Here is a 25863-nt window from a genome sequence, read left to right on the forward strand (position 1 = left end):
TTGAGGAAGATGTAAAACAGCTTCTGGAGGAATTGTCAGGCTTCATGAATGGTTAAGAATGGTTTAGATGGATCATAACGTGGAGAAATGTGAACCCATGTGGAGAAACAGATTTGCAGGGTATTTCCTGAAGGATGAGGTTGAAGAGTGCAGGTGGACAGTGGGCCCTCTGTTCCTTGTCACTAAATCACTGAAAGGTAATCAGCAGGTGCAGCAAGGTGTGAGGAAGGCTAAAGTAATGTGAGTGAGCCTTCATTGCTCGGGGATCTGAGTACAGGAGCAGGGAAGACCTGCCTCAGTTGGAGCTCAGTTCGCCTGCATCTGCAGGACTGTGTGTACATTTGGTCTCCATATCGGAGGAACAATAGCATTGCCGTCCAGGGACAGCAGCGAAGGGTCACCAGACTTATTCCCGGGATGGCGGGACGGTGTCCAATGGCGAGAAACTGGGCGATCGGAGCCTGTATTCTCCAGAGTTTTGAAGAATGAGGGGTGTTGAAGTTGACATTTACAAAATGCTTAAAGAGCTGGACAGTGCTTCTTCAGGTAAAAACAATGGCTGCAGATGCTGGAAACCAGATTCTGGATTAGTGGTGCTGGAAAAGCACAGCAGTTCAGGCAGCTTCCGAGGAGCAGTAAAATCGACGTTTCGGGCAAAAGCCTTTCATCAGGAATACAGATGATAAAGGGCTTTTGCCCGAAACGTCAATTTTCCTGCTCCTCGGATGCTGCCTGAACTGTGCTTTTCCAGCACCACGAATCCAGTGCTGCTTCAGGTAAGATATTCCCCCCCCGGGGCTGGAGATTCCTGAACCAGGGCCCAATTTAAACATGAGGCGGTTGTCACTTCAGTCTGAGATGAGAAGAATTTTGAATTCCCTTGGATGGCTGTGAATCTTTGTAATTCTCTACAGAGAGGGGCGTGAGAGATCACTCTTTCAGTGTGTTTCAGGAAAGAGGTCACTAATTTCTGATTACCAACGGCATTCAGGGTTATTGGAATGGGGAGGGTAAAAGGTACTGGAGTAATCGATCAGACAGAATCATGTTGAATGGTGGGGGTTGAATAGCCGAGACCCGTTCCGATTTCCTGTAATCAGTCTCTGAGTATTGCAGTGAGATTCCTCGGAGAAACGCTGAACTGAACGTGTTCACCAGCGCAGTCACATTGAAACTGAAAGCGGTTTGAATCAGGAAGTACTGAGGGTGAACATGGCTTCCAGACAGCAGGGAGAGAGTTGGACCGAGGAGACAATTTGTCCCATTTGTCTGGATTTCTTCACCGATCCGGTTATACTGGAGTGTGGACACAACTTCTGCCGCTCCTGTATCACCCAGAGTTGGGAAAAGAAGGAGATAAACTCCTGCCCGGAATGTAGAGAGGAGTTTCCGGAAAGAAACCTCAGGGTAAATCGGGCCTTAGCGAATCTGGCGGAGAAAGCTCGAAAATTAAAGCTGGATCCGACAGAGAAGGAAAGTAAACCTCACTGTGAGGAACACCAGAGAGAACTGGAGCTGTTTTGTGAAACTGACAGGAAATTGATCTGTCTGATTTGTCGAGATTCGCGGGAACACAAAACTCACAACTTCCTGCCGATCAATGAGGCTGTTGAAATCTACAAGGTAAAAGGTGAAACTAGACTTTTTTTTCACATTGTCACTGGATGACAATATAATCGTGTAATTATTTTTCACAATTTCAGGATAAGCTGAAATCTTCCTTAGATTCTCTCACAGAGAAGAAATCGGCGGTTCTACAAACGGTACTGACCCAGAAACGGAAGATTTCCGAAGTGAGGGTGAGCTCTCCCTGTGCTGATTCTCTGGGATCTCGGTTAGTTTTGTTCCCTTTACCGCGGGACATTAATGAGGTTTCACATTTCATTTGGTAGGAACAGGCGAGCAGTCTGCAGACCCACATCACATCCGAGTTCACTAAAATGCACCAGATACTCACTGAGAAAGAGCAGCGTTTACTCAGAGATCTCAGGGAAGAAGAGGAGAGGATTGTAGAACCCATGGAGAAAAACCTTCGAGAGATTCTGGAGAATTTAAATTCTATTGAGGAGGAACTCTCAATTTTAAAGAAACAAATGGAACAAAAAAACGAATTGATTTTTCTAAAGGTGAGGGAAGATATTGCAGGTTATTTCAGACAGATTTCGGACATGATGACAACTGTAAAAATAATGTGGGATTTAGTGTAAAAGAGTGAACTGATCTTGTGGCTGTCCGGGCGTTTCTGCCGTTGTCACTGAAGGGTCAATGTTCCCGAAACGTTCACTCTGATTTCTCTCCACAGATCCTTCCAAACCTGCTGAGATGTTCTGTTATTTTTGTAACCGCTGCCACAATGTCTGCAGATTCTCGGGAATACCGACATTCTCCCGGGAATGGTTTGTGATGTTTTTAGTTTTGTTATTATCTCCGTGTTCCCCAAGTTTAATGATCTCCTGGAACTCCCATTGTAATCCAGTTCCAGTTCCATGTGGAGTGTGTGGGTGTGTCTGGTACAGTGGGAGTGAGAGTCAGGGTGTCTGTGAGCGGGACTGATGGTCAGTCCCAGTTTATTTTAAAGCAAAAGAGAAATGCTGGAAAATCTCAGCAGGTCTGGCAGCATCTATAAGGAGAGAAAAGACCTGATGTTTCGAGTCTAACTGACCCTTTGTCAAAAGCTTTTATCCAGTTTATTTTATCTTCTCCTCAATCTTCCGTCCAAAACGTGTCACGATGCACTTGCATATTGTGTCCGCTCATTTCAGCAGCCTGTCTGTCTCCTCCTGAAATCTGTTACTGCCATCCTCACTGTTTGTGATTCATTTCTTTCAGGAGGCAGCTTGTCGGAAGAGAAGGTAGGACATGCTCTTTACTGAAACACTGCCCAGTTTGCTCAGTAACTCAGGGACGGGCTGTTTTGGGGTTATTTCCTGGTTATTGTCGCCGCTTGAAAGGGTCATTCATGGGATAACATTTACTCTGGTTATAGCTCACACGCGAGTGTTTTTATAATAAGAAGCTTATTGCAGGGTTAAGACAGTGTTAGATTTCATAAAACTGTTCTGCAGTATTGTAAGCAATGAAAAGATGACTGTAAATAATACAACCTGGTTCTCAGGATGATTTTGGCTGTGTGTGTGTGACTGTGACTTTGAGGAGACACACAGCCCATGTTTCCAGGGAATGGCCTGGATCCTAACCAAACGCAGACAGTCAGAGTTTAAAGGGAAATCATTTTTGTTTCACCTTTTACAGAACAAACTTGCACTGTAGCCTTGATAAAGGGAACAATAAATGCAAAATTAAAAAAAAAGTATTTAATTAGTGTAATGTAGTGTACGTTGGAAAGTATAGAAAAGTGTCACTGAGATATTAACCCCGATGATTGATGTGGGATTTAATGCGTCTTAAAGGGGAATGAGGAATAGAGAGATGGAGAGGTTCAGGGAGGGAATTCCAGAGTTGAGGGTCTCAGCAGCTGAAGGTCCAACCTCCAATGGGGGGAGAGACTAAAATCAGAGATGGTCAGGAGGCTGGAAGTAGAGGAGCAGGATTCTCGGAGGGTTGTGGGACCCATGTATTACACAGTTGGACATGAGGCTTTTAGATGTTTCAGGAATTTTTCTCTGTTCCACAAGCTCTGTTTATAATACAGCAAGAGGATGGAGGGAATGTTCATCATCTCCATGTTGTCTGATGTCTCAGTCACTGATCTGTTATCAGGACATGGGCCTTTCTCTGGACCTGGGGGTTTCCAATCCTCGCCCATGCATTATCGAATTTTGTTTGGGTCAGTTATAAAGATAAGATGAACATTTCAAATTCTAGCTCATTGACTGAAACATGAACAATGCTGAAAGAGTGAATATTTAACTCATTTCATAAATATTCCAACAAAGCAGAATTTACAAAGTTATCTGTTTAATACTTACAGGGTTACTGAGGAGAAGAACACACTCACAGCTGCTGGTGCCTCTCTATCTCTCAGACATTTCTCTTGCCCTTTACTGTGCACAGTCTGGAGAGAAACAATACACACCATTTATCCAGGTAAACGTGTATATTCATTTTCCTGATTATAACCACAGTTAGATGAGATGAGATGCCCTACAGTGTGGTAACAGGCCCTTTAGCCCAACAAGCCCACACCGACCCTCCAAAGAATAACCCATCCAGACCTATTTCCTGCTGACTAATGCAGCTAACACTATGGGCAATTTAGCATTGTCAATTCACCTGACCTGCACATCTTTGGACTGTGGGAGGAAACTGGAGCACCTGGAGATAACCCATGTAGACACAGGGAGAATGTGCAAACTCCACACACAGACGTCCGAGGCTGGAATCGAACCCCGGTCTGTGACGCTGTGAGGCAGCAGTGCAAACCACGAGCCACTGTGCTGCCCGTTGTGCATAGAATCTGAGGCCCCAGTTTACATCTTCACATCGCTAGTTGTTAATTCTGGGAGGCTCTCCCTGGAAACATTGTACTTACTGTGGGTGGATTTCGACAAGTCTCTGAAGCCATCAGCCCTGTGTGACAGAACAGTGAAGGGCTCTGTCTAACCAGAGGAATAGCACATGGAAACAGGATTTCTAGAGGAGATAAGGAAGGCTCCATCTGGAGTGACATTGGAGGAACAGTTTTTTTCTCACAATATCAGTGAGACATGGAGACATTAAAGAGCCGATATTGACAGGCACATATCTATTGGAGGTTGTGTGAGAAACAAAATCAGAAGTTGCTTGAAAAGTTCTGCTGGTCTGGCAGCATCATAGAACATAGAACAATACAGTGCAGAACAGGCCCTTCGGCCCTTGATGTTACGCTGACCTGTGAACTATTCTCAGCTCGTCAATTCGTCGGAATTGATAAACTTTTCTAATTCCAGACTAGAGACGGAGGCAGCATTAATGTTAGTATTTATATACTGGAGAAAGATTTGTGGTTGGAGGCCAGAATAGGACTGGATCAAGAATGTTCCACATACCCACAAAGAGACAGGCATAACTAGGGCCCATGTGGGTACCCATGGTCGCCCTGTGTCCTGAAAAATATGAGGGGAGTAAAACGAGAAGTTGTTGAGGGTGAGGATGAGCTTGTCCAAGGGGAGCAGGGTGGTGGGGGGTGGGGTCAGTTCAGGCCTTTGTTCCAGGAAGAAGCGGAGAGCCCTGAGATCATCCTGGTGGGGGATGGAGGTGTAGAAGGATTGCACATCCATGGCGAAGAGGAAGTGATCAGCAGGCTTCATAACGAAGTCAGGGTTGGATCTCAGAGCACTGCCTCCAAGCTGACAGTCCACCACCCCCACATAGCTCACTTCTACCTCCTTCCCAAAATTCACAAACACATTCATTGTTTCTGCCTGTTCCTGCCCCACAGAACTCATCACTTCCTACCTTGACTCAGTTTTTTTCTCCCCGGTCCAATCCCTGTTGACAGGATGGCCTCAGGGCTCTCCGCTTCTTCCTGGAACAAAGGCCTACACCATCCCCAAACCCACCACGCTCCCTCCTTGGCCGGGCTCACCCTGAACTAATTCTCTTTTAACTCCCCTTATTTTCTTCAGGTCAGAGGGGTGAGCATGGGCCCCAGTTATTCCTGCCTCTTTATGGGGTACGTGGAACATTCTTGCTCCAGTGCTATTCTTGCCCTTCCTCACAACATCTCCCCCAATAGGTTGCTGATATCATCAGTGCTACCTCCCTCTCTAGTTTGGAATTCGAAAAGATTTTTGATTTCGCTTCCAGCTCCCATTGCACTCTCACCTTCACCTGGTCCATCGCTGACTTCTCCTTTCCTCAAATCTCTGTTTCCATTTCTGGGGATACACTGGCCACAAAAAAAGCCATTGACTCCCAGTTACCTGGGCTATACATCGTTGCGTCATGCTTCCTGTAAAGACTCCAATCCATTCTCCCAGTCCCTTTGTCTCCATCACATTTGTTCCAATGGTGCCAAGGTCAACAAGAGAGCCATCAAAATGTCCACTTTCTTCCTCAACTGAGGTTTATGCAGCACTATTGTTATCAGAGCTCTCAATTGGGTCCAAACCATCTCCCGCATTTCAGCCCTCACCCCCTCTCTTCCCTCTTGCAACAGTGATAGGGTTCCCCTTGTCCTTGCCTACCAGCCCACCAGCATCTACAACCAGAAGATCATCAGCCACCACCTCCAGTGAGATGCCACCATCAGACACCACACAGCTCCAATCCACATCCTGGCTAGTCCTAATACCCCTCCAACAGCCTCATGGCAGATTCCCTTGGAATGCAGGAGGTGTAACATTTGTCCGTTTACCTCCTCCCTCCTCAGTAAGCAAGGGCTCTAATGTACCTTCCAGCTGAAGCAGCAGTTTATTTGCACTCCACACAGTCTTGTCTGCTGCATTCCCTGCTCACAATGTGGTCTCCTCCACATTGGGGAAACAAAGAATAGACTGTGTGATCATTTTACAGAACACTTGCATTGTGTTCTTTTTCTGCAAAAAAAACACCCTGAGCTTCCAGTTACCTGCCACTTTAACCCATCACCCTGTTCCCTGGCCAACATCTCTGTCTCAGGTCTGCAGCAGTGCAGGCTGGAAGAACAGCACCTCATTTTCTGCCTGGAGACACGACAGCCTTCCGGATTCAATATGGTTTCAATAACTTTAAGGCCTGAGCTCTGCCATGTACATACGCTAACCCACACAGCCAGGCCTTGTTACCACAGACCTGAAGACAGTCCGGACAGCAGATGCTAGAAGTCAGAGTTAATAGAATATAGAGCTGGAAAAGCACAGCAGGTCTGACGGTGTTGGTGAAGCAGGAAAGTCGACATTTTGGGTCAGGATCATTCATCAGGACTCACCAGTCTGACCACTTGTTATTAAAGAGTCTGCTATTACACACCACCCATTGTGATCCATTAATAGAATCCAGTAACAGCTATTCACCCTCCAAACCATATCATTATCCAGTCTTTTATCTATCTAATGGCTCTTCTCTCTCTTTGGGCTCTATCTCTAACTGTTGTTTACTTCTTATCCCCTCCTCACGACCCTATCTTCTGTACATAAACCAACATTTTCCAAGCTCCATCAGTGCTGAGGAAAGGTCACTCGATCCTATACATTAACTCTGATTTCTCTCCATAACTGCTGCCAGACTAGCTGAGCCTGATATCGGTTTGACATAGTCACATATTAAACAAGACAGAGATACTTGTAAACTTCCATAAGGGAGCATGAAAAGGCAATTTGTAGACAGTGAGGCTGATAGAATCATAGGATCCCTTCAATGTGGAAGCAGGCCATTCAGCCCATCGAGTCCACAGCTTGTGCATCCCTGGACAATATGGACAAAAATTGCATGTCTTTGGACTGTGCAAGAAACTCATGCAGAAATGGGAGAACAGTCAAACATCACATAAACAGTCACCTGAAGCTGCAATCGAACCCAGGTCCCTGATGCTGTGAGGCAGCCAGGTGGTCAATATTGTGAGTAATCTCACAGTGAATCCATTGGCTGTGCCAAGAATCCGATCAGAGATCCAATTCAGTCTGAGGGTTCTGATTCAGTGCAACGTTCATTGTCAGTTTTCCAAGAGTTTGGAGTGTGAGAAAGTGATGGGTGGTCCTGGAAGAGGTACAGGCAACTGGGAAGTTGCTATCACTTCCAGGTCAGGGAAGGGTGTGATTTGGGATGTTAGGAATATGAAGGGAAATGGAAATCAAAGAAGCAATGAATCGCCATATGAATAATTAACTCAACTCCTAGTAATGGAAAAATCATTACAGAGGTGGGTATGATAAATCAAATTGTGTTCAAATATCACCCATGTGCCCACAGTATGACCCACTTCTGAACCATTGAAGTGTTTTAGCAGAATATTCCCTGTTGTAATGTAGGAAATGAGACAATCAATATGGGAACAGTGAGGTCACAGAAGTAGTGGTGGGATGATGAGAAAGTCATCAGTTTTGATTATATTGTTTGTGGTGTTAACGTTTGGTGACACCAAGGAAACTTACACATTGTTTCATTTCTAATAATGATGTAGGAGAGAAAGAAGTAGGTCCTCGAGGTTAGTAACATCTGGATTACTCCCAGTACCATGTGGTAGTGACAGCAGGAATAGGAGGATAGGGCAGATTCATGTGTGGCCACGGAACTGGTGTGAGGAGCAAGGATTTACATTTTTGAACCATTAGCATCTTTCTGGGGTAGAAGTGAGCAGGATAAGAAGAATGGGTTGTACTTGAATTGAAAGGGTCCAATATCCTGGTGAGGAGATTTACCAGAACAACTTGGGACGGTTTAAATTAGTAAAGGGCGGGGTGTATTAATGGGACCCAAATAGATAGTGAGAACAGAAATAAGACTGAGGCTGGTGTCGTAGATAAAGGGGGCAAAGTAAATATTCAAGGTAGGCAGGACAATGGCAAAGAATGAGGTAAATCTGAGAAATTAAACTGCATTAATTGTGACGCAAGAGGCCTGACAGCTAAGGCAGATGAATCTAGGGCATGGTCGGGAACATGGGACTGGGATATCATTGTTATTAGCGATGAAACAGGGCACGGCAGGACTGGCAGCTTAATTTACTGGGGTACAGATGTTATAGTAAAGATGGAAAGGGAAGCAAGAGAGGAGGGGTGTAGCATGTGTGGGTAAGGATAACACTAGGCCTGTACTTAGGGAGGATATTTTGCAGCAACAGTGGGAGTAATGAGAGCGAGGACAAGGTGGCTGCTGGGAAGGTAAATTAATCCTTCAATGGGAAAGGTGGAGGCTGTTTAAGGAGCACTTGTTGTGAGTGTTGGATAATTTTGTCCCACTGAGACACGCAAGGAATGGTAAGGTGAAAGGAGTGTTGGATGATAAGAGCAATGGGACATCTCGTCATCAGGAAGAAGGAAGCTTACTTAAGGTTGAGGAAGCAAAGATCTGGCACAGCTTTAGAGGATTACAGGGTAATTAGGAAATAACTCAAAAATATACTGAGGAGAGCGAGGAGGGGCATGAAAGAGCCTTGGCAGGAAGGATTAGGGAAAACCTAAAGTCGTTCTGCACTCAGTAAAAAATAAGAGAATGATCAGAGAGAGGGTAGTGCCGAGAAGGGATAATGGAGGGATCGTATGATTGGAGTCTGAAGAGATGGGGACACCCTAAATGAGTTTTTTGCGTCAGTATTCGCATGAGACAGGGACCTTGTGAATAGTAGAACACCATGGACCAGGTTAATAGGCTTGAACAGATGGATATTAAGGAACTGGATATGCTAGAAACTTTGGGAAGCATCAAGATAGATAAGGGCCCAGGACCAGACTAGATATATCCAAGGTTATTACGGGGTGTGAACAATGAGATTGGTGCACCTCTGGTGATGATCTTTGCATCCTCAATCTGAAGAGGAGTACTACCAGCTGATTCGAGGGAGGTGAATGTTGTTCCTCTGTTCATGAAAGGGAATAGGGAAACCCCTGGGAATTACAGACCAGCCAGTTATACATCTGTGTTGAGCAAGTTACTGAAAAGGATTCTGAGAGATAGAATTTATGACTATTTGATTAGAGGTAGTTTGATTAGAGGTAGTCAGCATGGCTCTCAGAGGGGCTGGCCATACCTCACTAATATTATTGAGATCTTTGAGGACCTGATGAGACAAATTGACGAAGGTCGAGCAGTGGACGTGGTGCATATGGATTTCAGTAAGGCATTTGATCAGATTTCCCACAGTAAGCTCATTCAGAAAGTTAGGACGTATGGAAGACAGCCAAATGTGGCTGTCTGGATACAGAATTGGCTGGCCGAAAGAAGACAGTGAGTGGTAGTGGATGGAAAGTATTCCACCTGGAGGTCAGTGACCAGTGGTAATGCACAGGGATCTGTTCATGGGCCTGTACTCTTCGTAGTTTTTATAAATGACTCGTATGAACAAGTGGAAGTGTAGGTTTGGAAGTTTGCTGATGACACAAAGGTCGGTGGTGTTGTAGATAGTGTCAAGGTCTGTTGCAGGCTGCAACATGCATTGACAGAATGCTGAGCTGGGCTCAGAATTGACAAATGGAGTTCAACCTGGATAAATGTGAAGTGATTCATTTTGGAAGGTCCAATTTGCATGCAGAATACTCGGTTAAAGACAGGATTCTTGGCATTGTGGAGGAGCAGTGGCATCTTGGGGTCCATGTACATAGATCCCTCAAAGTTGCCATCCAAGTTGACAGGGTTGTTAAGAAGGCATATGGCTTTCATTAACAGGGGGGTTGTATTTAAGAGCCAGGAGGTTTTGCTGCAGCTCTGTAAAACTCTGGTTAGATCATACTTGAAATATTGTGCCAGTTCTGTTTGCCACGTTATGGGAAGGATGTCGATGCTTTAGAGAGTGTGCAGAGGAGATTTACAGGATGCTGCCTGAATTGGAATGCTTGTCTTATGAAGACAGGTTGCGTGAGCTCGGGTTTTTCACACTGAAGAGAATAAGGAACGGAGGTGACTTGATAGAGGTGTATAATGTAATGAGAGGCATAGATAGAGTAGACAGCTAGAGACTTTTCCCCAGGGCATAACTGGCTGTCACGAGGGGTCATAATTTTAAGGTGATTGGAGAAGGTGTAGGGGAGATGAAAGAGATAGGTTCTTTCAACAGAGAGTGGTGGGTCTGTGGAATGCACTGCCAGTGGTTGTCGTAGATTCAACGACATTAGGGACATTGAAGCGACTGCTGGACAAGCACCTGGACAGCAGTAAATTGAGAGGTGTGTAGGTTAGGTTGATCTTAGATTAAGATAAATGCTCAGCACAGCATCATGGGCTGAAAGGCCTGTACTGTTCTATGTTCTATGATATTCCTGGGAGACCATCCAGAAAAGGTATGTGGTTGCAATGAAGAAATAAGAAAAGGATGATTATCTCTTTAGGATTGTGGTATGGATCCCCAAATAGTCAGTGGGAAATTGAGAAGCAACTTGTCGGGAGATCTCAGATATCTGTCAGATTAATAGGGTTGTAATGGTCCTGAATGTCAACATTCACCGGTAGTTTACTGTGGAGAAGGACACAGAACTTGGGAAAGTATATAGTGATGTCTTGAAGAGTCCATGTGACAGAAGAGGAGGTGCTGCAGGTTCTTAAACTGCATTAAGGTGGATAAAGTCCCCAGAACATGATTAAGTTTATCCCAGAATTTTGTGGGAAGCTAAGGAATAAATTGATGGGCCCATTGCTGAGATATTTGTATTATTAACAGCCAAGGGTGAGATGAGGCAAGCCTGGAGGATACTTAATGTTGTGCCATTATTTAAAAAAGGCTGCAAGGAAAACCCAGATGACTGGGGAGACTTGACGTCACTGGTGGCTAAATTGTTACAGGGGATTCGGAGGGACAGGATTTACATCCATTTGGAAAGGCAAGGATTGATTAGGATAGTCATCATGGTTTTGTCCTGGGTTTTGCCACCCAGGTAAATAGTGCTGTGAGGAAGGCAAATGGTGTACTGGGCTTTATTGGTAGAAGAATTGAGTTCCGGAGTCCTGAGGTCATGTTGCAACTGTATAAGACTCTGGTGCGGCCTCATCTGGAGTATTGTGTGCAGTTTTGGTCGCCATACTATAGGAAGGATGTGGAGGCATTGGAACGAGTGCAGAGGAGGTTTACCAGGATGTTGCCTGGAATGGAAGGAAAATCTTATGAGGAAAGGCTGAGGCACTTGGGGCTGTTCTCATTGGAGAAGAGAAGGTTTAGGGGAGATTTGATAGAGGTGTATAAGATGATTAGGGGTTTAGATAAGGGTCGACACTGAGAACCTTTTACCGCTAATGGAGTCAGGTGTTACTAGGGGACACAGCTTTAAATTAAGGGGTGGTAGGTATAGGACAGATGTTAGGGGTAGATTCTTTACACAGCGGGTTGTGAGTTCATGGAATGCCCTGCCAGTAGCAGTGGTGAACTCTCCTTCTTTATGGTCATTTAAGTGGGCATTGGATAGGCATTTGGAAGTTATTGGGCTAGTTAGGTTAGGTAGGATTCGGTCGGCGCAACATCGAGGGCCGAAGGGCCTGTACTGCGCTGTATCTTTCTATGTTCTATGTTCTATGTAAACCATGAATCATTGGGTTTGAGTTTTTGAAGAGGTGACAAAGAAGATTGTTCTCAGACTCTTTCAATCCCCTCACTCTCATACTCCCTTCCCTTTCTATCCCACAATGCCCATTCCTGTCAGTTCCCATTATTGTCATTCTCACCCTCAGCATTATGCTCCCTTCCACCTCACTCTCTCTTCTGCCCCACACTCCAACATTATCTCTCCCCTCCACCTGGCTCTGCAATTACATTGGTGTTCCCTCTAAATTACTTCCCAACTCTACATCCCCATTATTCTAATTGTTTATAATCTCATATTCTTCCCTCCCACTCTGTATCACACTCCCTCCTCATATTTATTCTCATTTATCCTTGTCCATCCATCTCCTCTGGATATCAATAATACAAGGACGCTCACATCAACATAAGTAACCATAAAATAAAATAAAGAACTGTGAATGCTGGAAATCTGAAACTAAAAACTCAGTATCTTACAGAGTGGAAACAGGCCCTTTGGCCCAACAAGTCCACACCGACCCGCCAAAGCGCAACCCACCCATACCCCTACATTTACCCCTTACCTAACACTACGGGCAATTTAACATGGCCAATTCACCAGAGGAAACCCACGCTGACACAGGGAGAACGTGCAAACTCCACACAGTCAGTCGCCTGAGGCAGGAAATGAACCCGATCTCTGGCGCTGTGAGGCAGCAGTGCTAACCACTGTGCCATCATGCCGCCCTAACAGCAAGTGTGGAGAGAAAGCATAGTTAATGTTTCTGATCCAGTGACACTCCTACAGAACTGGATCGTAACTTGAAAAAGGTGGTTTATAACTGAAGACAGGGTGTCTAGGTTTGTCAAGAAATAAAAATCAGTGGAGACAGAGCCCAGAAGGAGAGAAAGACAGCAGACAAAGGGATGGATAACGGTGAGCCAGGAGGACAGAAAAGCTGACAGTGGGGACTATAAGGAGGTGAAATAGGACTGGCTGTGCTGAAAGTAGCCCAAGTCATGACAGAGCCTGGGGTGTCCGTGGGGTTAAAGGACATGGAAGGAGGTATTCAGGCCATAACTTTACTGAACTCAATACTGAGTCCTGAAGGCTTCAGGTTCCCCACGTGGGAAATTAGATACTGTTCTTCCAGATTGAGGCTCAGCACAAACTGGAAGAACAGTGTCTCATTTTCCACTCAATTGAGGCCACATGGAAAGAACTTTATCAAAGTTCGCAGTGGACTGTAGACCCAACACAGTCAGAGACAGATTAATCACTGATATGTAGCAAATCTCAGAGAAGTGCAAGAACAAAATGATAGTCATCTCAGGGGAATTCAGCTTCCCCAGGATGAACTGACACAGGCAGATTGTGAAGGGCTTAGACAGGACAGAATTCTTAAAATGTCTCCACGTGATCTTTTTAAGGCAATGTGTAGAAATTCCAACAGGAGACAGGGCAGGGCTGGAACAGCTGAGATTCACCAAGATGTTGCCTGGGCTGGAGTGTTTCACCTCTGAAGACAGACTTGATCGGCTGGGGATGTTTACATTGAAGCAGAGAAGGCTGAGGGGAGAACCTGATGAAGGTGTAGAAAGTTATGAAGATTACAGATTGGGTACAGGAGGGTACTTTTCTCCTTAATGGAATGAGCAAGAACAGGTGCATAGATATAAGAGAAAGAGCAGGAGTTTTCAATGGGAATTAAGGATGATATTTGTCCCCAGATGACGGTCAGCATCAGGAACTCACTGCCTGAGAGGAGACAGACACCTTTGCAACATTTAGGAAGTTATTCAGATGGAGTGATAGATTCACACAGGTTGGAAACAGACTCTTCCATCCAATCAGTCTGCAGTAACCTTGTCCCATTTGCCAGCATTTGTCCCATATCCCTCTAAAACCTTCCTGTTGATGTATCGATTCAGGTGCCTTTAAAAGTTGTAATTACAACAACCTACACCACTTCCTCCGGCAGCTTATTTCATACATGCACAACCCGCTGCGTGAGAAAGTGACTGCTTGAGTTCTTTTTCAATCTTTCCCTCTCACCTTAAACCTAAGCCATCTAGCGGTGCAGACACCTACCCTAGGGAAAAATACATTAGCTATTCACTCTATCTATGCTCCTCATGGTTTTATAAATCTCTATAAGCCCGCTAACCTCTGACATTTCAGGGGAAAAAAGCCCCAGCCTATTCAGGCGCTCCCTATAACTAAAACCCTTCAGTCCCAGCACACCTCTGCAAATCCTTTCCACACACTCTCAAGCCTCACAACATACTTACGCCATGGAAGGGTAACCAGAACCACAGTCCAATGTGCCACACCAATGTTTCACACAGCCACAACTTGACTCCCCAACCCCAACACTCCCACCAATAAAGTCAAATGTGCCATAAAACCTTGTTACCACCCTGTCCATCTGCAAACCTGCCCCAAGGAACTATGCACCTGCTCCCCAGATCTCTCACTCAGCAACATTTCTGAGGGCCACACGATCAACTGTATCAGTCCTGGTCTGGTTTGCCCGACAAAATGCAACACCTCCCATTTATCTAAATTAAACTCTATCTGCCACTTTTCGGCCCATTGGCCCATCTAATCAAGGTCCCTTTGCAATCTGAGGTCATCTTCTTTACTGTCCATTTGATGTTATTTTTGTGTCATCTGCCAACTTAGTAAATATGCCTCCTATTTGAATACTTTGCTGGAGTCCATATTGACAATGTCTACTGCTCTGCCTTCATCAATCTTCTTTGTTAGCTCTTCAAAAGAAGACACGATTTCCCACTGACTAGGCCATGTTGACTATTCCTAATAAGTCCCGCCTTTCCAATTGCATGTAAATCCTGTCCCACCCTCTCCAATAACTTACTTACCATTGACGTAAAGCTCACTGGTCTATAGTTCCCTCACTTTTCCTTACAGCCTTTCTTAAATAATGGCACCAAATTAGCCAACCTGCATTTCTGCTATCTCAGCTGTAGATGTTGATAATACAAATATGTCACTAAGGGCTCCAGCAATCTCTTCCCTAGTTTTTGCAAAACACCTGATTGGGTCCTAGGGATTTACCTAGCTTTGTATATTGAAGATCTCCACAGCACATTCCCTTCTGTAATATGAACTCTTTACAAGACATCACTATTTTCCCCCCAAGTTCCCTAGCTGCTGGGAAATGGAATAGAAGTTGATAGCCTCTTGATGACCAGCATGCTCACAGTGGGCTAAAGGACTTCATTTGATTCTGTGTTACTGTATTGCTATGTTGGTTGGTTAGCTCAGTTGATTGGACAGCTGATGCAGGATACACAGTAACAGTACAGCTTCAATTCCTACCTTGTGAAGATTTAGTCTTCTCATCCATGCCCCTTCAGTGAGGGATGTTGATGTTGATTATAAGCTCAGCACCAGCCTTCCCTCTCTCAGAGCAGACAGCAGCCTTTGATTAAATTCCCTACTGTATGGAAACAGGCTATTCAGCCCAACAACTCCATACCGACCCTCCGAAGAGTAACCCACCCAGACCCATTCCGCTACATTTGCCCCTGACACTATGGGCAGTTGAGCACGGCTAATTCACCTAACCTGCATATCTTTGGAGAGTGGGAGGAAACCAGAGCACCCGGAGAAAACCCACGCAGACATGGGGAGAATGTGCAAGTTCCACACAGACAGTCACCTGAGGCTGGAATCGAACCTAGGTCCCTGGTGCTGTGACGAAGCAGTGCTAACAACTGAGCCACTGTGTCGCCCCTTGTCAACCTCACATTCTTTTACTCTTATGACTCAAGAAGTGGACTCACCAATTGTCCCTATGAATAAAAGGTGGCATTTTTACTGCTTTGTTCATTTTATCATCTCGACATGAAGGTTAACCTCCCATTAACCTTCTGAATTACTCACTGGTCCTGCATACTCACGTTTTCTGACACATGCACTGGAATACCCAGATCACTCCATATACACAATTCTGCAGGTTTAAAGTACCAATTTGAGTTGGGTCAGGGAAACCCTGATGGACTCAACCTATAACCTCTCTTGGTTCATCCTGGAGATCATACTCTGTGGTAGTCTGGAGGATAAAAACTTTTACAGACGGCTTAGTTCAAATCATTACCTTTATTGACCAATAGCATCAAATGTTACATTATAACAGAGATATCTACAAGCCAGGCTTGAGCTAAGGTTCTACAACATTTAGCGGAGTAGCAGTGCCACCTCTTACCCTAAGAGCTCACTCAGGCTACTCCCATTCTTCCTGCAAACAAGCTGTCTTTATACAGAATTTTATATTAAAATTACAAAAATGCCACATGTTCTTAATCAGATAAGCAACAATAAAATGGCAAAAGTTTGCACAGGAACAGAAACTCATTGACAGGTCTGAGTACACTTGACCAATTAAGTTACATGCACATCAAAGTGGGAACTCTTGATCAAGTCTGGCCAAATAGTCAATTGCTTTGGCTAATACATCGTAACAAGAGACTAGTCTAAACTAAGTGGAAAATGCTCAGTTACTAGGTCCAGTTTTGCTGTCCTACAAAATGTTTTTTTCCTTTAAAAATCAACTTAAGATTCCCAGAATGCAAACTGAATTCATAACATTCCCAAATCTCGAGCTCCACACAGAAATATTCAATCCATGTCAAGCCAGTGTTCACTCAGATCAGACCACAAAGAGTTAACCTATCCACCAGCTTCCATCCTGTCTGTCTGTCTTTCTCTCTCTCTCTCACCCTCTCTCTCTCTCTCTCTCTCTCTCTCTCTCTCTGTCTCTCTGTTTTCCTTGAACCCTTCAGTCAGTGAATGTAATTTACAGAAGAATGTTTTCCTGGCCTCTAAAGGTTAATGAGACATTCACTTTCCAAAACAGTTAAGATTGTAGAGCTGATCTTCATAAGTTCAAATCTGCTCAGTGTGGTATGCACAAAAATGTATCAGGATTGTTCTTTTACATGCATATTCAACTCAGCTTATTAGATTACAAATGCTTTTCCTATTGAGTATGAGTTTTGATAAGATTCTTCAATATGACCAGAATTTTAGTTATCTGATATCCAACTGTGAAATATGTGCCCCGGCATGAGAAGGAAGTACTGCCATACATTACAAAAGTGAACAAATGTTAGCACCTTATTTACACCAATCCATTGATACCAAGAGCAGATGTCCCCAAATCTTCTGAACAAAGACCCCCCCACCCCAGCCTGTGGTCAAGCTGTTTGTCACATCTCCTTAGCAGATGTGTAAGGCTACCAACTTTCTCATTCACTCCTTTTATTATTTCATGATAACAGTACAGCATATACAAACACAATTAGTCCATTCAGTCCATTTGGATTTTTATAAGTCGAGGGCGTCTTCTGGCAACTCATTGCCCAGAGGAGCAGAGTCAGAAAAATACCTGATTTCAGCTTAAAAGTTCGGACATGGAGGTAGAGGACTGAACAAAGGTTGATTAACAAGATTCTTCTTTGGCTAAGGCGAAAAGCAATACAGTCCATTTCACACATAAGCAGACAACAATGTATATTTCTGGCATGAAATCAAGGATTATCAGTGCGCTCCACACAAACCATTCATACAGTGACCATAGCCAGCAGATAGGACTTCATCCACATGAGTCGGTCAATGGTGGAGTAGGTATCTTCCCTGCATCTTGACTTGTTTGTTAATGACATCTGTGTCATATACAATGTCTTAAGAGAAGTCATCGATGTCGGTGGAACATTGTGGGCCAATGACAGAACATCGCCTCCTCCTTTTGCGAGAAGGACATCTCACACTAATCAATTCTGAAGCATTATCATCCGGATCTCCTGTATTACCTTGTTCATTAGTTTCAGTGCTTGGGCAGTTGAGTTGGCCAATTTTTTAACGTTGTATTCAAGGTCACCTTGCTGATCTAGGGCCATCTCAACACCCTAGCCTGGAATAAGGCCTCCCATCAATCTCAACCACCAGGTTTGTTGGTGGAAGAAGTAATGCAAGTCTCCTTTTGTTTTTCCTCTAAGTTTGTCCCGGAATGATTCATATATTAGTGAGCTTTCCATTCATCATTTACCTTAGGTATTTTATGGTGGAGGGCAGAAAGTGGTAAGCTGTGCACCAAAGCACAGTGTCCATACCAGTCATTAGGTAATATATGGGTAGGCCTTGTTTTCACATAGCGAATGAAGGCTAAGTGGAGTTCTGAGGGTGCGCTTCTGTGAGTGAATGATGAGTCCACTCAGAATGAGGACTGAATCTCGTAAACAGTGGGTGTTATCAAAAGTTCAGTTATCCAAGTGTATTAGCGGATGGAGAGTAGGAGTATAACCAGTGTCTTTTATAACATTTTTACACAGTACTTGCTTCACTTGCCCCATGTCATGGGTACTGGAAGTTCTTTCAGTGCACCATTCTAACAGTGGAACAATGTTAACGTTGAATCCTTTAGGTTTGTTAGTGCACTTCACACAGTGACGTGCTTCTTCTACCAAATGGGTTTGTCAGCACAGGTGGGGGGTTTGCATAAGTGGGTGAGTCTTATTCATATATTGTACATCAGAATGATGGAGCAGTGAGCAGACCACACATGGATCAGGGTGTTTAGCTTGAATAAAGAAACCATTGGCAACAGAAAGGGGATTAGGGGCACATCGTATTTTTGGTCTTGCTTCACCTTTCCAGCTTGGCTTGTGAACAATCAGTAGCTACTAATTACGGAAGCTGTATAAAGGTACATCTGCCAGTAGCGATAGATTGGATAGGAGAAGGTTCTGTCAAGAAGGTATAGGTTGACAGTATCAGAGCAATATATGCCTCAGAGTTCTGCAATTTTGGCGTTATGTGTTCAATATTACAATTCATATGGTTCATTCTGGGAGAGGAACAGACAAACATTTCAAAGTAACATTTTTCGGCTGATGGAGTGGATGAAGTTATGGAATCATTCCATCTCATGACAACTGGCATCGATGTATTGTGAGGGTGATAATAATGTCGAAACTGATGTTTGGATGTGTCGTGTGAATAGCTTAAGTAAGTTTCAGCTGGCAGCTGCATTCATAGCTTCTGACAGTATTAGCACAAGTTTCATGGAGCTGAAAAATTCTATCTTCAGGTGGAGCGGTGGGGAAAATAATACACTCAAAGTTTGTGAGAAGATTTATAGCTCGGCTGCTTGTTGTTGTGGTTCTGTTCGCCGAGGCGGGAGTTTTTGTTGCAAACGTTTCGTCCCCTTTCTAGGTGACATCTTCAGTGCTTGTGAGCCTCCTGTGAAGCGCTTCTGACAAACATGGAGACAGCTAACAACCCGCATCCATGAACACCAACTAGCCACGAAACGACACGACCAGCTATCCCTAGTAGCCATACACTCAGATGACAAACAACATGAATTCGATTGGGACAACACCACTGTTATAGGGCAGGCCATACAGAGAACTGCCAGGGAATTCCTAGAGGCATGGCACTCATCCACAAATTCTATCAACAGACACATCGACCTAGACTCTATATACCGGCCACTGCAGCGGACAGAAACTGACAACCGGAAGCGGCAGATTCAAACCACTATAAATGCCGGAGGAATCAGCACAGAAGCGCGTCACAAGAGGCTCCCAAGCACTGAAGATGTCACCTAGAAAGGGGATGAAACATTTGCAACAAAAACTCCCAGCTTGGCGAACAGAACCACAACAAAATAGTACACTCATCGTCATCGGAGCATCCTGAACCACCAGTGCCATTGCCAGTGTAGCTGTGATTACATTGGCATTCTGCACCTAAATTGTTGGTTTTGTTTCTGCAGGTAGCATTGGGGTGACAAGTGGGATGCATTGGTGTTCTCACAGTATCAAGGATGGTGTTCAGAATTGCAATAGAGGTCACAAAATGGGTAGTGGTTAGCAGAGTGAGTGTTGTTTATTTCTGCTGTTTCATTGTCATCAGGGTTGTCTTGCCATGAGTGGTTATAATGACGTCTGTGATAGTGATGTTAGTTGGTGACGATATGGTCATCAGTGTAGGGGGAAGAGCCATTGATAGGCATCTAATGTTCTCATTGTTTTGCCATGTGGCATGCTCCAAAGTATCATTGAGATTGATATAATTAATTCCTGTGACATTGTTCATACCAACAAATGTACTTCTCAATTTGATTCATTAGCATTGACACAGATTCCATTCAATCACATTGGAGGTTTAGCCAGTCAGAGATATTGGAGATGGACAGATTATACCTGGGCACATGTACATGGGTTGGGTTTTCATCGGATGATCACACTCATACTAACAGAGGTAGACAATCCTTTATCCGAAATCTGATATGCTCCAAAATTCAGAGGCTTTTCATGGAATTTTTTTCCCATTAACAAGGTTGAATGGCGTGCAAACAGTTAACCTACCTCCACACCCACTCAATGCGTGTCACTCAGATGTGACATGAGGGGACGTGGCCCGGGACGTGGCCCAGAACTGACAGGCCACAATTCTGTATCAGGGCCCGTTTTACTCACAGTGAGTCTGCTCTTCAGTAAGATGTCTAAAATTTCACCATCAAGCTGTCACTTAGTCCGATATTCAAAAAATTCTGAATTCTGAACACCAGCTCGTCCCAAGTATTTCTTATATTAAAAAGAGCAATTAGGAGTACTTGCAGCCAATTAAGGCCTGTTTCATCCCCTCACTTTCTAAGCTGGCCTTTGAAAGTAACATTGGCTCTTTCTACAATTCCCACTATTTGGGTACAGTTGGCATAATGGAATTTCTGATTCATATTCAATCTCTTACATATTGATTTGTTTAGCTCCACACAGATATAGAAGCCTTTATCAGAAGAGACCGTTACTGGTATTCCAAACCTGGGTATGATTTCCCTTAGTAGAAATTTACAGGTAGTTTTTGCTGTGCAGTCAGTACAGGGATAAGCTTCAATCCATCTACTAAATACATCAATAATCACTAAGCAATACTCACAAGGATCTTACTCACATCAATTGCACAGACCGCTGCTTAATAGAGGAAGGCAATAATCCAATCTGACCTATTAGATTCACCTGGATGCATAAGCATGAGTTATTCCATTGGGTATGGTTATTCCATTGTAAAATTTCTAAAACTTACTCAGTTTTTCAGGGGAAATAGCACATTCTAAGAGATTAAGTCTTGGGAGGCCTCTCTGTAAATGGTCCTAATCCTATTAATAAAATGAACAAATCCTTAGGAATTATTTTCATAGTCTGGAGCCTTATTGATGATGCCAGAGAGTTTGTGATGCTTCCAAGGTTGATAAAGATTTAACAAATGGATTTTGTCCCTGATTCTGGGCAAATGGGTTTGGGACTCTTCTCCTCAGGAAATTTCCCCTTGGCCATTTTATATCAGGGTGAGTGCAAGGACTAACATTGACGCCCTTAAATATTGATTGTAATTCATTAATGTCTTTAGGACTCATTTGTGGTGGGGAAGTGGCACTCAAAGGTACATTCTCAGGGTTCCCTTCATGTCTTAATTTTAGTTGATTCCTAGTGCGGGTGGCAATGGGATTATGGTAACTTTTATTATCTGAATTCTCATTATGCTGGACAGGAGAGGCAAATGAGGAGAAAAGAGTATGGGCTTTGGCACGTTTGTCCTCAGAAAGGAAGGGGGGTTCAGGGGCTTTTGTTTCATAACATGTGTTTATTTTGTTCATACTACGGGTGGGTTTCATGGATGTCCCTGTTGGGGAACCAGAAGAGGTCAGTTAACAGGGAGGAGATCTCCTCTTCTGAATCCGATTCAAATTCCTTGCCCGCCGGAGAACTCTTGTCCTCTAATAATGGGCCTTTGGGATAGGGGGATATAAGGAGTTGTCCTTGTTGTCCGTCTGGTCTAGCACGGCTGCAGCTGCAGTCTGATTTTTATTTACCGGTTTCCCTCTTCTTTGGGACCCCTTGAAATGTCAGATTAGGTTGGAGTTCTCTGTCTTTATTTTTGCGATTTTTTTTTCTCCAGCCAACTCCAATTCTGTTTCTAAATCACGTGCTTCATTTTTTTTTTGTTCTGTCCAATCTAATTCAAATCCTTCCTCAGTTAATGGACTGATACTCCCTTTAGTACAGTTTTGTCTCCATGATGGCTGTATAGATTTTTCCCATTTCTCTTGAACTATACTTTTCCACACTGATATGGCTTCTTTCTTTTTACTCCCACAATCTTTTTTCCACATCTCTTGTTCAACTTCCATGAGTAGATTTAGATCCTGTGTGCCTCCCAGAGGCCAGTCCTTATTCTGTTGGGCAGCTGCACTCTGAACTGCTTCATAATGAGAAACAGTGGTCATTGTCTCCCTTCTGCTTACTCACTCTACTCTCCCGACCATCACCTCTCCCACTCCCTCTCTGCCCTCCTGCTCACTCTCCATTCACTCTTCCCTCTCATTCACTGTCCCCTCTAGCTCAGCTTCCCATCCTAGTCACCCTCCCCTCAACTCATTCTCCTCCTGGTTTGTACCTCCATTTAAGATTCCCTCACTCCCATCTCACATTCACTCTCCCCCAATCCATTCCTCCATAATCGCTCTGCCATGATTACCCCCACCCCTGACTCTCTCATCCCTTTTAATCTTGCCTCTTCACACTCTCCTTCCCCTTCACTCTCACCTCCAATTCTCTTCCCCTCCACCTCATCCTCAAATTCACTCAACTTCTCCACATTCCACCGACTTCCTCAACTTCCGAGACCCCACTGCCTCCTTCCTTTTAAACACCTAACCTGCACTCCCCTCATCTTTACTCTCCACTCCCCCTCACAGACTCTGCCTCATCCTCCAATTCACTCACCTCCAGAATCCCCACAAAACATTATTTTGTTAACCTCTCACTTCTACGTATGTATGAATTCCCTGTACTCTTAACACTTCACTCCCCCTGATATACCTTGTCCCTCCCTGTCACTCACTCCCCTCTCCCACTCACTCAGCCCTCTCATGACCAAAAGGAACCTATATTTCTCCCCTCCAGCTCAGCCATCCCTTCCTCCTCACTCTCACTCACCACATCTCCATCCCTCAACCCTCCCACTCACTCTCCTGATCTCTAAAACTCAAATGTCCACTTATTTTGCAGACCTCTTGTCCTCACCCTTCCTTTCTATCCTCTTATTCGCTCTCCACTACTCCATCTCAAAAAGTCCCCTCCCCTCACAAAACCTCCACATGCTCTCTCACTTCTTACATAGTTTCCAATCATTTCCTCTTCCATCACATTCCCTATCTCTTCACTGTCCCATTCCCTGCCCTCAAGTTAAAAACCTCCTACTCATTTCCTCCCAATCTCCATCATGCTCCCCTACTCCTTCCCCAAACTCTCCCTTATAAATGCAACCTCACCCCACCCTCCCTCACTCTCCCCACTCCCTTGTTGTCCATCACTCCTTCCTCCTCTCACCATCCCAATTCCCACCCACTCACATCACCTCACTCTCCCTTTCCTCTTGCATTAACCAACTTTACACATCCTGTCCCCTCTTGACCCAATCACCCTTTCCCCTCACCCTCATGTTCCTTTTATCTTGTTACCGCACTTCTCTCCGTGCTCTCTTCCCCATAACTCTTCTGTTCTTTCATTCTCCCCTTGCTCTTCCTCTCCCTTAAATGTTTCATCATGCTCAATCTCCTACTCACTCTCCCCTCCTAATTTGTCTCTTTCTCCTGGACCTAGCCATCTGCCCTTCCATTTCACACCCCTTCCCTCTCGCTCAGTCTCTCCTCTCCCTCACGCCTCCCTCCCCCCACTCCACCCTGTCCATACTGTTTACTCTCACTAACCCCTTTACTCTCTCCCACCTCTCCCATACCCCTCACTCTTCCCGTCGCTCTCCTGACCCCCTCAAGGCCCCCACAATCTGACACTCCCCTGTACTGTCCCATATCCCCTTGTTCTCCCCTCACTCTCCTTCCCCACCCCTGAGTGGTTCATCTCCCTCCACTTCTGACACACTCTCTGCCCCTCGCTCTCGCCTCACCTTTTGCTTCAGTTTACTCTCCCCAGTGCACTCTAATCTGTGCCACTACCATCACACTTGCCATCCCCACAATTTCCCCTTCTTCTCCCCACTCCACCTGGCTCCCCAGATGATGTTGCACTCCCCAACCTATTCTCTCCCTCACTTTACGTGTTCCCAATGTTCTCACGCAAGCATTCAACCCTCCCATTGCTCACTCCCCTCTGAGCTCCCCCTCATTCTCCACACCTCCCTCTCATACCGCCCCTTCACTCTGTTCTCCGATCTCTCCCACTTCTCCTCACTCTCACCCACATCTCCTCCTCTCTTTAACCTTCCCCTCCCTCCTGCAATAGGGTTAAAGTTAGGATTTTGTTCTTTCTGTGTACTTCATTTCCCACCCACTCCCCTCCAAATGAACTCTCCCCTCCCTCACTCCTCCCTCCCCATCCTTCCGTCTCATCCCCCCACTCTCGTTACTCACTGCACTTTCTCTCACTCACTTCCCTTTCTCTGATCCTCCCCACCTTCAAACTCCCCTTTTCCAGGTTCGCCTTATCTCCCCTTCACTCCCATCCCCCTCTATCGCTCAACCCCTCACTCTCCCTGGCCTCTCTCTCCCTCCCTCTGACGGTGTTATTTGATCTCTCCCCAGCTCCAGCCTCTCTGACTCTGGATCCGAACACAGCGCATCCCTGGCTCATCCTGTCTGAGGACCGGACCAGTGTGAGACTCGGAGACAAACGGCAGCCGCTCCCTGACTCCCCGGAGAGATTTGATAACTGGGAATATGTCCTGGGATCAGAGGGATTCACATCAGGGAGACATTACTGGGAGGTGGAGGTGGGGGAGAAGACCTGCTGGTATCTGGGAGTGGCCCGAGAGTCTGTGGAGAGGAAAGTGTGGACCATCCCGAGCCTGGAGACTGGATTCTGGATTGTGGGGCTGGATCCCGGATGGGGTTATTCAGCCTCCACCTCCCCCTCACCGACCCCCCTCTCCCCGAGTGTGAATCCCCGGAAGATCGGGGTTTTCCTGGACTATGTGGGTGGACAGGTGTCATTTTACAATGCGGACACCATGTCCCATCTCCACACTTTCACCCACACTTTCACTGGGAGGATCTTTCCCATCTTCTATCCGGGAGGGAATGACGGCGGGAAAAACTCCGCCCCGCTGACAATCGGCGGGATTCAAGGGCACTGACAGATCCATCCCATAATTTCACCCCGTCCCCCTGCCTCCTGCCAGCTGTAAACTGATGGGGGTCGGTCTCAGTCTGGGGGAGAGAAGGAGGGGGAGAGAAGAAACAAATAGAAGCTCAATTGTAGAGAGGGACTGACTGGGTAGAATGAGCTGTGAGCTGCAGGAACCCGGGGACCTTCCTGCCTGTAATGTTGCTCCACAGGCGGGAGGTGGCGCTACATGACGGTGTTGGAGATGAATCAGTCAGTGGGTCTCAGACTGGGCTCAGGGGAGTCTTTCCAGGGGGATACCAAATCATTTCACTGCAGGGTCAGTGGAGTCTTTCCAGGGGGGACACCTAATCATTTCACTGCAGGGTCAGTGGAGTCTTTCCAGGGGGACACCAAATCATTTCACTGCAGGGTCAGTGGGGTCCTTCCGGGGGACACCAAATCATTTCACTGCAGGGTCAGTGGGGTCTTTCCAGGGGGACTGGGCTCAATCAAAATAAAAATGTCAGATTGATTTCTTTTGACTTCCACCATGTGTCAGTAATGTATACCCCACACAGAACATAGAACAGTACAGCACAGAACAGGCCCTTCAGCCCACGATGTTGTGCCGACCATTGATC

The 25863-nt window shown here is 45.2% G+C and overlaps 2 protein-coding genes across 2 annotated transcripts; both read left to right on the top strand.

Annotated features, from left to right (window-relative positions):
- Positions 1 to 729: 729 nt before the first annotated feature.
- Positions 730 to 1892, top strand: LOC132832543 (nuclear factor 7, brain-like). The gene is made up of 2 exons (XM_060850632.1): positions 730 to 1623; positions 1704 to 1892. The coding sequence occupies exons 1-2, from the start codon at positions 1213 to 1215 to the stop codon at positions 1890 to 1892; spliced, it is 600 nt and encodes a 199-aa protein (XP_060706615.1). The 5' UTR covers positions 730 to 1212.
- Positions 1886 to 25754, top strand: LOC132832910 (E3 ubiquitin-protein ligase TRIM69-like). Its single transcript, XM_060851148.1, has 4 exons — positions 1886 to 2126; positions 2830 to 2852; positions 3932 to 4047; positions 24700 to 25754. Exons 1-4 carry the CDS (start codon positions 1941 to 1943, stop codon positions 25248 to 25250), a joined length of 876 nt encoding a protein of 291 aa, XP_060707131.1. The 5' UTR covers positions 1886 to 1940; the 3' UTR covers positions 25251 to 25754.
- Positions 25755 to 25863: the final 109 nt, after the last annotated feature.

Source organism: Hemiscyllium ocellatum, chromosome 35 (genome assembly GCF_020745735.1).
Source record: "Hemiscyllium ocellatum isolate sHemOce1 chromosome 35, sHemOce1.pat.X.cur, whole genome shotgun sequence".
NCBI classification, from domain to species: Eukaryota; Metazoa; Chordata; class Chondrichthyes; order Orectolobiformes; family Hemiscylliidae; genus Hemiscyllium; species Hemiscyllium ocellatum.